This window comes from Cuculus canorus, chromosome 3, assembly GCF_017976375.1.
Source record: "Cuculus canorus isolate bCucCan1 chromosome 3, bCucCan1.pri, whole genome shotgun sequence".
Lineage (NCBI taxonomy): Eukaryota > Metazoa > Chordata > Aves > Cuculiformes > Cuculidae > Cuculus > Cuculus canorus.
The window spans coordinates 47,345,573-47,358,803 of record NC_071403.1 but is presented as its reverse complement, the minus strand read 5'-3'; the positions used below and the strand labels follow the sequence as shown (position 1 = coordinate 47,358,803).

At 40.7% G+C, this 13,231-nt stretch overlaps 1 protein-coding gene across 1 annotated transcript in view; it reads left to right on the top strand.

The window, feature by feature from the left end:
• PLAGL1 (PLAG1 like zinc finger 1) overlaps positions 1-13,073 on the top strand; it is a 45,700-nt gene extending 32,627 nt beyond the window's left edge. Inside the window, exons 4-8 of the mRNA XM_054061810.1 lie at positions 763-875; positions 3,716-3,865; positions 7,175-7,294; positions 8,839-9,335; positions 9,715-13,073. Of these exons, the coding sequence (XP_053917785.1) occupies positions 763-875; positions 3,716-3,865; positions 7,175-7,294; positions 8,839-9,335; positions 9,715-10,987 (2,153 nt within the window). The 3' untranslated portion in view covers positions 10,988-13,073. The remainder of the gene's footprint in view (positions 1-762; positions 876-3,715; positions 3,866-7,174; positions 7,295-8,838; positions 9,336-9,714) is intronic.
• The last annotated feature ends 158 nt before the right edge of the window (positions 13,074-13,231 follow it).

Below are 13,231 nucleotides of genomic sequence, written 5' to 3'. Positions count from 1 at the left end.
GCTATGCACTATGACTTTTTTTTTTCTTTTCCCCAAGCATTTGAAACAGGAAAGGGTATTCAATAAGAGGTCAGAAATAAAATGGTAAATAGCATCCATCATCTACTCCCTGCACACTTGAGAGGACACGGGGTGTTGATTTACCTTTTGCAGCATCTTCAGTTCATATTACAGAAAGCCTGTTGTTTCCTTCTGAGGCAGGGCAATTTGAATGCCCAAACTTGAACAAAGAAATGATATCTTTAATGTGCAAATTTTCCAGTTACCTCCATAGAATTAGTCCTTCCTAGGTTATATTTCAGAAAGAGAATGACTAGATGCCTGGTTTTTGCACCGTTGGTATTAGGCAGGTGAATAAATAAAATGACTAAGATGGCTAAAGTTGTGTCTTTATAGATTCTCTCTACTCATATTGGGAGAGAAGAACCTCGTAAATGATGCAAACCAGCAAGTGCTATGATAACATCAGCTTGTAGATTGAAGAGTATCAACACCTTTGTTCTGCAAACTCAGTTTAAGATCCTTTCATAGATCTCAGGCGCTTCTGTACTCTGTAATACCTATTTTTAAAAAATCTCTGAACATATTTACATCTTTTTTAGATTCTTCCCATTAGAATTATTTACCTGGGTTATTTGTCTGGAAGAATAATTCATATGTTCTGTAGCAATTGTATTTATCTCCATTTTCACAGCTGTAGATACACAAGAAATCGTTTGTGATGTCTATATTAATCTTAGACCGGTCTTTTTCTATTCACAGTCCTTGGAGTATTTGCAAAGAAAGTAATACAGAAGAGAACACAGTTTGGACCTTATGTTGGTCAACTGTCTACAAAACTGACCTGCTATGATGAAAGCAGGCTAGTTCTGCAGGTAAAACCCCAGTGACCTACAATGAAGTATATGTGTGTCTTTAACGGTTTGCATGTAATCATGTGTTTTAACCAGTCAATTTGCCATCTCATCTAGTTAATTGTACTTCTGATCTGTGTATATGAATGTAGATCACACTATTAGACAGCACAGCATAACTTGAAATGTAACTGTATATTATGTTTTCTACAAGTTTGCTTGTAGAAAATCACCATTTCTGGGTGATTTACCTGTCAATCTAACAGCTTTTGGTTACTGAAAGTATCGAAGATGAAACAAGGATTTGTGCTTAACAACATTCCACTGGGAGGGTTAAGTTTGTGCACTGCATTAGTGATAGTGACAGAAATATGTGCTAAGGCAGCTGCTTAGTAGGCAAGAACAGTGCAGCAATGGGGAAACACTTCTTAATGGTGTGTTTATACATAAACTTTGATGCACGTTGCACTAACTCAGTTATTTAGTTAGATTGTTGTTTAGGGCTGGTACCATCCCTTGCTGCATGTGCTGATCATCTCATCTGGACTGTGACACTATTGTTTTACTTTACCCACCACAAATGGTGGCCTCTTGGGACTAGCCTAGCTTAGATATATCTATGCGTACATCCTTTCCCACTGGAATTCCATGGACGTGATAGCTGGTCATAATCCTTTACACCCCACTCTTTGCATTTTGCTGCATGGAATCTCAACTGTCCATCATAGAGCAAGTCTGTGGTCAAGCCACAGCCTCCATTGGGACTTTGATGTTGACTGATAAGAAGCTTGACATGAGCCAGCAATGTGCGCTTGCAGCCCAGAAGGCCAACCGTATCTTGGGCTTCATCAAAAGAAGCGTGGTCAGCAGGTTGAGGGAGGTGATTCTTCCCCCCTATTCCTCTTCTGTGAGACCTCATCTGGAGTATTGTGTCCAGTTCTGGAATCCTCAACATAAGAAGGATATGGAGCTGTTGGAACAGGTCCAGAGGAGGGCTATGATGATGATCAGAGAGCTAGAGCACCTGCCATACAAGAACAGGCTGAGAGACTTGGTGGTGTTCAGCCTGGAGAAGAGAAGGCTCCAAGGAGAACTTATAGCGACCATCCAGTACCTGAAGGGGCTACAGGAAAGCTGGAGAAGGGACTTTTTCAAAAGGCGAGTAGTGATAGGACTAGAGGGAATCACTATAAACTGAAGAGGGGCAGATTTAGACTAGACATAAGGAGAAAATTCTTCACCACGAGGGTGGTAAGGCACTGGCACAGATTGCCCAGGGAAGCTGTGGCTGCCCCATCCCTGGAGGTGTGCAAGGCTAGGCTAGATGGGGCCTTGGACAGCCTGATCTAGTGGGAGGTGTCCCTGCCCATGGCAGGGGGTTGGAATTAAATGATCTTTAAGGTCCCTTCCAACTCAAACAATTCTATGATTCTATGATTTCAGACAAGTCAGAGTTCTTCCAGAGCCTGCATTTCACGTCAGGCCCTCTAATACCCCCAGGAGAGAGGGACCAGTGGTAGCTGTCCTGTGACATGTTTTTTGTCTTCACTTGAGCTTTCTCTAGGAGCTTGGGACTGGAAAGCACTGTGTGTTGTGGAGGAAGGCATAGATACTGATACTTGTGTAGTTCTGCTTGAAAGCAAAAGTAATAGCTTCTAGTGATCACTGTAAACTCCATTTGCTCATAGAAGTCATGCCTTGAAAGTAACACTACCCTTCTGTGGGATTTTCATGGCGTGTTAACACCAGAGAGGATTTATTCTTCTCCATAGCTAAATGTCTTCTGTCTTTTTATGAGACATTTTAATTCTTAAAAGTGCCGAAAATGTACTTCTCTAGCAAGCTTGCGAGCATGGATGAGCTAAGCATTCAGTTCCTTCCTCTTCACCAAGCCACTGTAAGCCACACCCTGTCCTCTATCAGTCAGCCCCGTTTGCTTAAAAGTGTACGGTGATAAGCAGAGCTCTAGATGATGAATGGACTGGTTTTTTCGGAAGAGGAGACTGGAGTCCCAGGTTTCCTACGTGACAGCAATAGCTGCCCTGACTTCTCCCTGGCAGCATTCTGAGTATGTGACCAAACCTGTCCAACAGGCAGATGTTTTCATCAGAAACATGATGAAGTTAGACAAAATAGTTACCAGAAGGAATGGAAATGCAACGGTTTTTTTCCATTAATTGCTCGCTTACATGGTTAGTAGACCATATACGTGCTATGCTGACATCTGTTGTGCAGCTTCAGCTGTCCATATTTGAGACTATATTGAAGAAAAGCAATTGTCTTGTACAAAGTCTGGAGTATGTGCCTTGTAGAGGCATTCTCTTGGAAAGGGATCTGGAAGAATGATGTAAAGCAAAAAGAAAGAGATCTTTCTGGCACATTTGCCCATTTGTATTTACTTTTGCATTGTTAAGGGGAAAAAGAAATGCCATTATATTGTATGTTAGGTCTCTGGACTTGTTACGCAAGTTATGCCATGCAAAATGCAGCTTTAACAGAGCACTAAAGTTTGAGATTATCAAGTACTCAGGAAGTACATTAAGGCATAAAGCTTATCTTTCTACCTGCCTGCACTTAGTTCTTATAATACTATCTTTATATCACTTAAAAATGATGAAATATAAACTGGAAATACATACAAAGACCTATAGTTATTTTAGGAGCTGGGTGCCTCAGCAGTTATTCCTTCTTCACTCTCTTTTAGAGTGACCTATTTCAAAACAACCGTAATTTCAAAGGAGGCATGACCAAGACAGAGTAAATAACTGATAGCCATGATTTCAAGTTAAAGAAAACTATGTACCTCTGCACAGGACTTGGTTTTATCATGTTCCTTCTTCTGTCCTCCTCCTTTATTTCAGGTATTGAAAGATGGAGGGAAGTATTTTCTGGACACTCCCAATGAAGACTGTGGAAACTGGATGATGTTTGTCCGGCTAGCCCGGAACCAAGAAGAACAGACCCTTGTGGCTTATCAGCACTGTGGAGAAGTCTACTTCACAACTGTTAAGGTAGTTAAACCTACATTTCTTCACCCGTCATCCAAATGGAAATTTATAGGCAAAGGTTATGAAAGGCTAACCCTTTTACAGAAGAAAGATTGATTGCGTTCGGGCAACTGGATTTTTATTACACAACACCTTCCATATTGCTCGATCTGTAGTAAAGCAAGCAGTCTATGGGGTTTTCCAGAGAAAGGCAGTGTGTATTTGATGCTGTGAAGAAATTGAGCAGAGAGAATTGAGCATTTTTGTTAATGTCATTCATGATGGTGCTGTTTAAATGTGAATGTTGCAAAGTTCGTCAGTTCCAGATAGGTACATGGTGAGATTATCTGGCATTGTTAACATTGAACAGTAGATCATCCTGAAAGGAACAAACACTTTCCTTTATTACACTTCTGGATGTACATTGTATTCTGAGCACATTATCAGTTGCTCAGGAACAGAGTGCTAAGTATAATCTTTATGTACTGTTTTCCACTTCCACTGAATCTGAAGACTTAACTGCCGAACTTAGAATACTGCAATGTGGCCCTGAAATGATCAGTGTTATGTTGGAGATTCTGGGCTGTGTCTTCACCTGAATAGAGAGAACAAAATAAATACTCTGTATTTATAGATGATGCTGGAACATACAATCTTGGATTTTGTTGTTTTGGCCACTCCCTGATGCAAATTTTGTTTTAATCAGAGCTTACGGGAAACTGAAGTCTATATGTTGAACGTTTGTTGCTTTCCTTAAGAATAAAATCTTAAATTAATGCTTGCATATTATTTTGAGCAACATTAAAATATGTATTAGAAAAGGAATATTAGTTAAAATAAGTTGCTGCGGGACTAAAATCCAGCATTTCAGTTTCTTTTCCAAGACTGGTGCGCATTTCTGTGGGATAGTAGTGTTTACTTTTATTCTTCATTTTTTTTTCTTCACCTGCGCAGTGAGAAAAATATTTACCACCCAGTGATGATGTGAGCCTAAGTTAATAGTGATAACATTTTGCACCTTCAGAGTCTTTTATAATAGTATGAAGTATGGTTGCTTTTGGATTGATAGTCAAATTATTATTCTTAAAAAGGAAAATCAATGTAAAACAATACATGCCACTGTGAGACAATGTTAGGCTGTGTTGGAGATTCTGATGCAGTCTATCCAATTTGAGATTTCAATTTGATTTTAAATGCATGCCATGCTTGTAGAACTGACAGGATTAATAATACCATATTTGGGAAGCATGAACAAATGCTTTTCTAAGAAGCTGTAGTTATGCACTGGTAACTTAAAAGTTCCAGTATAATTTAAGTACTATTGAAGCAGCTCTCTGCTGACTTCAGCAGCTCTGCCCATTGGCATTAATGAAGAGTTGCATCCTACGTACTGACATGAAGAGTATCTTAGGATGAGGAATGTGTCTTAGAACCGTTACTGTGCTGTGTATCATAGGAAATTACTTTCATATTATTTCTCTTAAGTCCCAGAATTATTTACAGTAGTTTGGCATCGTGCACATTTTGTCCTGGTCAGCGAAAGTGATAGCCTTTTGCTGCACTGAGGCACACCCTGCTGGTCACAGTGTGGGGCTGCCATAGAGCTGGTTATGAAGATATGTTCTCAGTGTATTTTGAATAAAGTCTGTTAAATTGTGAGTAAAAGGATTGACTCATCTCCCCACTGTTTTTACAAAAAGATGGGGTTTTGGTGACATGAAACCGCAGCTACAAGAGCATGTGTTTAAGTGTCATGCTAACAGCACCATTAACATACTTGCTGACCTAATAACTGCAGTCCCTAGAAATAAATGCTTTAAAAATGTACAGAATTTTGAGGAAGTAAAAATCATCCATGATAGCTGTCTGTCTGATCACAGAAGAGTTTCACATGAGGGCTGCCATAGCTTTCTCTTGTTGTCACAGATGAGACGGAGTAAATGACTACTTGTAGAGCATTTAGATACAGGTGTTTAATCTCAGTTTTACTGAGCTTAGAAGTTTTACCTTACTTGACCATTTCACACTTCATTGTACTTTGCTCTCCCTCCAAAGTCCCATTGACTAGCTTTCAGCTTCCCACAGAGGAGATCACCACTAGTCAAGGAATTTTGGGCAGAAAGTCATGACAGTATCATGCTGTGCAGCTGTTTGTGGGTACCGGTCTCAGGTGTCACTGGCCAAGGTCCCAGGGCATCCCCGGGCATTTGTCTCTGTGGGGCTCCCCTAGGCTTGTTTTTCTCCATCTGAATAGAGTGTATGCAAGAGTGCAATGCCTGATTGGTCTCCTGGTTTGTGGCTCTTCCTTGTGTCCTTTACTGAGTGGAGAATTCAGCACATACTATACACCTTTAGACCAGTTGTTACCGAAATGTACAACCAACCCTTACTGGTCCTAGTTAGCAAGCAGGCTTATGCCTAGGAGTTCAAAAGTTCAGTTTTCGACATTATACACACAAATGCCTGTCACCTGTCAGCATTCGCAATCTAAGTTGTCTTTCACCTACCGTGTTCAGTTAAGTAGAGTGGAGATTGTCTCTACCACTGTTGCAGCAATGTTGTTTTTTATTATAGATTAAGAAAATTGTGTACGGGGCCAGGGAATCATATAAATTAGGACCTCAAAGTTAGTTTTCTCCTTTGCTTTTAAATAACTAATGGATTGTTAGCCGGTGAGTGCAATCACTCCTCTCTTTCTATTTGATGTATTGTTGACTGAAAGTATTTGTCAGAGGAGGTCATAGTCCAGTCCAAGGGAAGATTTGGGCAGGCATGACTGGATGGGAGACTGTGGATTATGGGCTTTCTCAGATCTGTGGGGGAAGGCTTCAGTGAAAGGAGGGTACAGGTAAAATTAAACATGTGCAGAGTAAGCCTGACACATTAGAGCCAGCACACAGAAGCATGCAAGTTTGACTTGCAGTCCAAGTATTGATCAACTCTGCACCCACGTTCTGTTAGTGCAACAGATCTAGGAGGCATCCAGGCTTTTGTGCATTCATGGTGCATTTTTCATTTGCCTGTACCCTATAGTTAAGTGAAGTGGTGCATTCAGTGCACAGCAAATAGATCTCATTGAGCAAAGGTCATAAGGGCTGAGGCATCCCTCCCGCTACTGTCCACCAAAAATCTTTGTACAAATGCATTTCTGGACAGTAATTCTCAAGAGTGCTTGAATCTTGATTCTAAGTTACCAATAATTTAAACAGATTTATGGAATGCAACTTGAGTAGGAACACCAATAGCACACCCCCGCCCCATTCCAATCTTCCGTATTATTTGGTATAGGAAAATTGGCACAAGTAAACATGTGCTATTTTCTTCCATCCACAGCCAATTGAGCCCCACACAGAACTGAAAGTATGGTACGCTGCCGATTATGCCAAATTTATGGAAGCTTCTGCAGTCTTCATTAAAGAGGAGTCTGACATCTGTTCTTTGCCTCCAGTAGCGGTATGTACCCCTGATCTACATTCAAGCCATCACCAGTTATGGTAAATCACAGTTTACATGCTGTCTCTGTGTATGTAACTCTGGTGATGCTAGAGCAGACCATAAAGTGGTAGGTTAACACATAACCAAGAGCAATTTTTACCAAACAGCTACTCGGAGAAAGGCTGCTCTTCTCCTGTGTTTGTATTGTAACCCAGTGGAGCCGTTAGATATAGCCAGAAGTAAGTGGCACCAGTGGGATGTGTTAGAAAGACTTAAGACTGGTATTAATTTGTAGATAACCAAGCTGTCTAGCCTCATACTTCTTTCACCAGTTCCTCCTTTTTATGCTCTGACCACTTGGTTGGATATTCACTGATTATTTCGGTCTTTCCTGTGCAATAACCCTTCTCTTCTAACCCCATTACCTTCCACTCTGTATGGTAGTAAGAATCCTGAAACTGATACAAAACAGTTCATAAATGTTGAAAACATGTTTGGGAAGATTGATACCTACACTAGAAGGAAATGTTAAACAGGGAATAGGATAGAATCCGGAACTCAGAGGTGCTCCAGGAAGAGAAGTAACCACATTGTTGCATTTGCCTGTGAGGGCTTTGGAGTATACTCCAGAAAGAAGGGGTTGGAGGGCCACTGCATCAGACACGGATAAGGTGGAAGAGGGCTCACCAGAGCAAGCTAGTTCAAGAGCAAGAGGAGGTAAGGACAGTTTTGGAGAAGCTGAAGTAAAATATAAAGTTGGTTAAGGAAGTACATGGTCCTTTATTAATTGGAAGTACACTTCATCAGCATTTGAGGGGGGTTTTATAGGTTTTCATTGGAATTTTAAAAGTGTCAATATTTAAAGTTAATTCAACTGAATCCAGTAGAGCTCTTATTTCCACAGAAATAATACTTCCAAATAATGTATTGCATGCTAAAAAACTTTTATATATAATGCCTCTAAGTCAGAATAGGCTCGAGATCCCCAAACCTCAGTTTCTTACTGAGTTTAAGGAAAGTCTAATGCCAAATGTCAGGCTAAGTGACGAAGTCTGTCTGTCCTGGAGGCATTGATGATTACCATCTGGTAAAGCACAGAGTCAGTGCAAAACATAAGGAAACCCTGCAGAGCTAAACTACATTTCTGTGCAGAAACACACTCAATTTTTCTATGGTTGCAGTAGCAGATAATTATGTCAGTCTAAGGATAAAATACAATTGCAACCACTTTTATGAGTAATTCCATAAAAGGAACAGATGTAGAGACTTTGAAATTCAGTAAGCACAGATAAACTAAGATGGATGACTCAGGACTGCTACAGTAAATGCTAAACAAAACTATGGAAATCAGTATTTAGCCAACCATATTATTTTTCGTGCTAGTTTGTAGACTCCTAGAGAGAATCCATTCCCAGCTGAACAGCTGTGTGGCAGTACATTGAAGTGAATATCGCTAAAGACAAGGACAGGTTTTTGGAAAGCTCAGGAGAAGAGGTAGGGTCAGTGAGAAAAATATGACCTTTCCTGAGAATGGCTAATTTCTGTTTCTGTTCTCATTGCAGAAAGAGCCTGTAGACCCTTGGATATGTTCAAGCTGTAGAAACGCTTTTGCAACTTTTGCTCTTCTAGAATCTCACCAGTGCATCCATAAAGACCGAGTCCTTACCACCAGGTTCAGAACACCAAATAAATTGGGACCTGTAAAAGGAAAAAGCAAACTCAAAGGGAAACTGAGAGGAGCAGCATTAGGCAAAAGCATTGCCCAATGCTACGGGACCATTTCCTGCTCCTCTGCTACAAAGCTTAGCTGTGCCAGCTCAGGAAGCACTTGTGATGCTCTTGTGAGGTTTATGCCTAAATGGAGAAATGGCCGGTCTTCACTGTTGAAGGGAAGAGAAGTGAAGCAGCCAGACAGTTACCCTTGCCGACTCTGTGGGAAGATATTTGATTCCATTGACAAGCTCACAGTCCACACTTATGCGCACAAAGGGGATCGCCCCTACAAGTGTTCACAGCACGGATGCACAAAAGCCTTCATTTCCAAATATAAACTGCTCAGGTACAGATATGAAGGCACTCCTTTTCTGGTGGGTGCATCGGGGAAAAAACAAGGACATCTTTTTCTTCTTGAGTGTTCTAGTGACAATTAATCCTAAGTTCCAGGTTTTGCTGTTCCTGTTTTGGTTGAATTGGGGAAAACTCTTCTCCCTCAATTGTAGTGGCTACTCAAAAAGATTATGTTTAGCAGTTTTAACCTACTCCATGCTTTATGATTAACAACTTTCTCCCCCCACAAAAAATTAGGCTTTTACTAATAATCTGAGAACTCCTGAAAATGCCTTCCTGCAAGAATGCCGGTGTTTTCAAGTCTTGAAGCTGCAGTGTGTACTAAAGTGAATGTAAATGCAAATGACTTTTTCTTTTTTTTTTTGTCTTAGGCACTCAGCCACTCATTCTCCACAGAAATCTCACCAGTGTGGCTACTGTGAAAAGACTTTTCACAGGAAAGACCATCTAAAGAATCACCTTCAGACTCATGACCCTAACAAGATGGCCTTCAAGTGTGAGGAGTGTGGCAAGAAGTACAACACCAAGCTAGGCTATAAGAGACACCTGGCTCTTCATGCAGCCACCAGTGGGGACCTTACCTGCAGGGTATGTGCCCAGGAGTTTGGCGGTACTGAAGTTTTGTTGGAACACCTCAAAAGCCATGCAGGGAAACCACCTGGCAGTACCAAGGAAAAGAAGCATAAGTGTGACCACTGCGAGCGTCACTTCTATACCCGTAAAGATGTGCGGCGTCACATGGTAGTTCACACAGGCTGCAAAGACTTTCTCTGCCAGTTTTGTGCCCAGAGGTTTGGGCGGAAGGACCACTTGACTCGGCATACTAGAAAGACTCATCCTCAAGAACTGCTGAAGAGCAGGTTGCAGAATGGTGATTCAGCGGGTGTCCTTGACCAGCTTTTGCCATTCAGACTAAAGGAAGATGCCAGCATATTGTCCCCCTTTCCTGAAAGGGTCTCTGGGCAGAATGGAATTTTGAATAGTTCAGAATCGGAGGAATACAACACTTCACATCTTCATTCCCAGGCAAGTCTACAAACTGCTCTTCCTCTTGAACCTTCTCCTCATTTGCAAAGGATGGGCTGTGCAGACAGCCCAGTTGTCCATCCCACACCATGCTCAACAGCCGTTCCTGCCAGCCTGAACCTTCATCAACCTAATAAATATGACCTTAGTTCTACCTCATTTGCAGCAGGATCCCTTAAGAATCTACCAATAAAAGTGGATGTTAAAGGTTACAACGTGCATCTTCTTGAGGAATTGCCATTACCAGAACCTCAATCTCTCCACAAAATCAGTCTGGAAGAAGCTTCCTCAGGGCCTGTAGGGGATACTAACAAGTACCCAGTGCACAAGGAGGCAGAGGTGGCAGCTGAAACTACGAGCCTGCCTTTCATGGATCTCACTCATGTGATGAGTTTCTGGCAGCTCCCACCAGGTGACAACCAGAACACTACTGGGGACATCACAATGGCATTTGGTCCGGAGGAACCATCACACAGGCTGAACGGCCTCGGCCAGCAGCAAGGTCTTCAGCTAGCAGCTGGTGGGATGGCCATAAACCAGCTGCATCATCTTCCTCGCTCCTTTCCATCCACTACAAATTCTGTAACGTTGCCTCATTTTCACCATGCCTTCAAATAACTATCACCGTGTTTTGATTTTTCTCCTTCTTTTTTTAAGACTGTGCTTCGTACTTAAATCTTTTAGGATGGGGTGGTTTTGCTTTGGTTTGGTTTTTATGAAAAACTGCCCCAAATGTTTTCAAAGCACGTTATGAACATGGTAGTTAAATTCAGGATGTTAATAAACAAGAAGCTCTATTTTTCATACTACTATTAGATTTTTAGCATATGACAATAGTAGAACTAACATATTTCCCTTAACACCCTCTATATTTTTATTCCTTTCACGCAAACGACTGAATAAATATCTTCAATGATAGCAAAGCATCATAACAGGGACAGTAAAAGTATGACTGCTGCGGTAGGAGAAATAGGGTTAGGATGAATGGGAGGAAGGGGGAAATCACAGAAAAATAATTTTAATGAGCCACAAATCACAGCAAATTTATTCATGTGGCAAATGTAATGAACAATTTATCAACATCACATAGATTTACGTTAAGAACTTAATTACTGAACTTTATGCCTCTTTAATTTAAATCCGAATCATTCCACGAGTAAATCTTACCTCCTTGCTTAAAAACTAAGATGATCACTATTCTGATTATGTTTAACTAGATTCTGTTTTCTGGAGTGCACTTCAGCTGTGTGCATCATCTCCTGCATTTTTTCCTAGGACTGGAAATAACTACCACTTCTGAATGACTGTATATGAACTGATGTCTTGTATATGTCCAGTTTTCAGAATGGGAAGTGAATTGTCTTAAAAATTAGAGCAAAACATTAATTTTTACTTAGGGCTGGATCTGGCAAGGTGTCAGACACCGGTCTTTCTCTGACGCTCTAGTAAAGCACTTAAGCATTTGCTTAAATTTAAGCATATTTTATCCCTTTGGGTCAACAGCTTGATTGATTTAACACTCAATAAAAAATAACACTTCCTACTTAAAGGGGCCTTTATTCAGCTTTTGTTGATAAAAATGGCCTTTGTTAAATCTGGGAAATAACCATTAATTGTAGCCATCTGAAATGTGGATTCCTTCATGGAAAGCTAACCTTGTCCAGGCAGCCTGTGACCACTGGGAGCTCTGTGGGGGCAGGTCCATGCATAGCAGGATTGTGGTGGTGAGCTCACCGTTGACCCTGTTCAAAACCAGGTTCTGAACCTGCTTCACAATTGTCACCTGAAATTACTGGGTATGATTAAGACCATTCTAATAGCAGAGGTTTGCTCAGTAGTGTTGGGACAGCTGCAGTTGGACTTCCAGCCTTTGTTTCTTCCAAACCAGAATGACAGGGACTTTTGTTTGTTTCCTAAGGTAAATTAGCCATGTACATTTCCAGTTGATGGTGTGTTGGTGTGACAGTCCTATCACCGGATGTGTGAACTACCAGAAATTGCTAGGATCCCAGTAGATGACATTATTAAAAAAAAAACCAAACATCCGAATTCATCAAAAATTACTTTTTTGCTAACCCATGCTTATAAAAAAGTCCTGGGTTTAGTGGATGATGCAATTACTGATGGCTCCTGTTGCAGCTAAAACAGACACTGACTCTCTGAATCTGAGTAAATTCTCAAACCCTGAGTGAGCATGTTATCTTCTCCCTCATTAATCACAGGAATATTTCCGGGCAGCTTCAAATAAAAAATATTTTTTAAACTATTGCTGTTTTGCTGTTTATGAACTACAGTGACATTGTACAACTGCAGTGATCTAAACATTCTTACAAGTTTGTCAGCACTTGGGTTAAGGAACACTTGTATTATTGCAGTTCATGTGAGAAGACTTTCACATACACCATTGAGGGGTATCTTTTTGTTATGAAAATTGTTGGCAAAAGGCAAACCAGAAGAAATTTTAAGATCAGTCTTGTAACGACAACAGCAGTAGGAAGAGCAAGTGCTTGCACAGTCATGGCCAGGTAGCAGTTATTTAAATTACAAGTTCCAGAACAGGGAAGAGGTTGCAAACCATGTTATGTGCACAGCCAGGCTCGTATTTTCATCCAGCCTTGGAAGGGTGTGTATGTATGTGCACTTACTGCATTGTTTTCCTTGTTCATGCAAATTTTATTCCCTTGGCTTCATCCAAGCTCATGTACTTGTAAAAAAAAAAAAAAAAAACCACAAAACCACAAATTTTGTATCACTGCCTGATCATACACTGTGAATAGGCATTTTGTCATTTTGGTTTATGCTTCTATAAAAGGTGTAACTAATTACTGCAATACTTATCTTTTAATTAAAGCGTGATGTTAA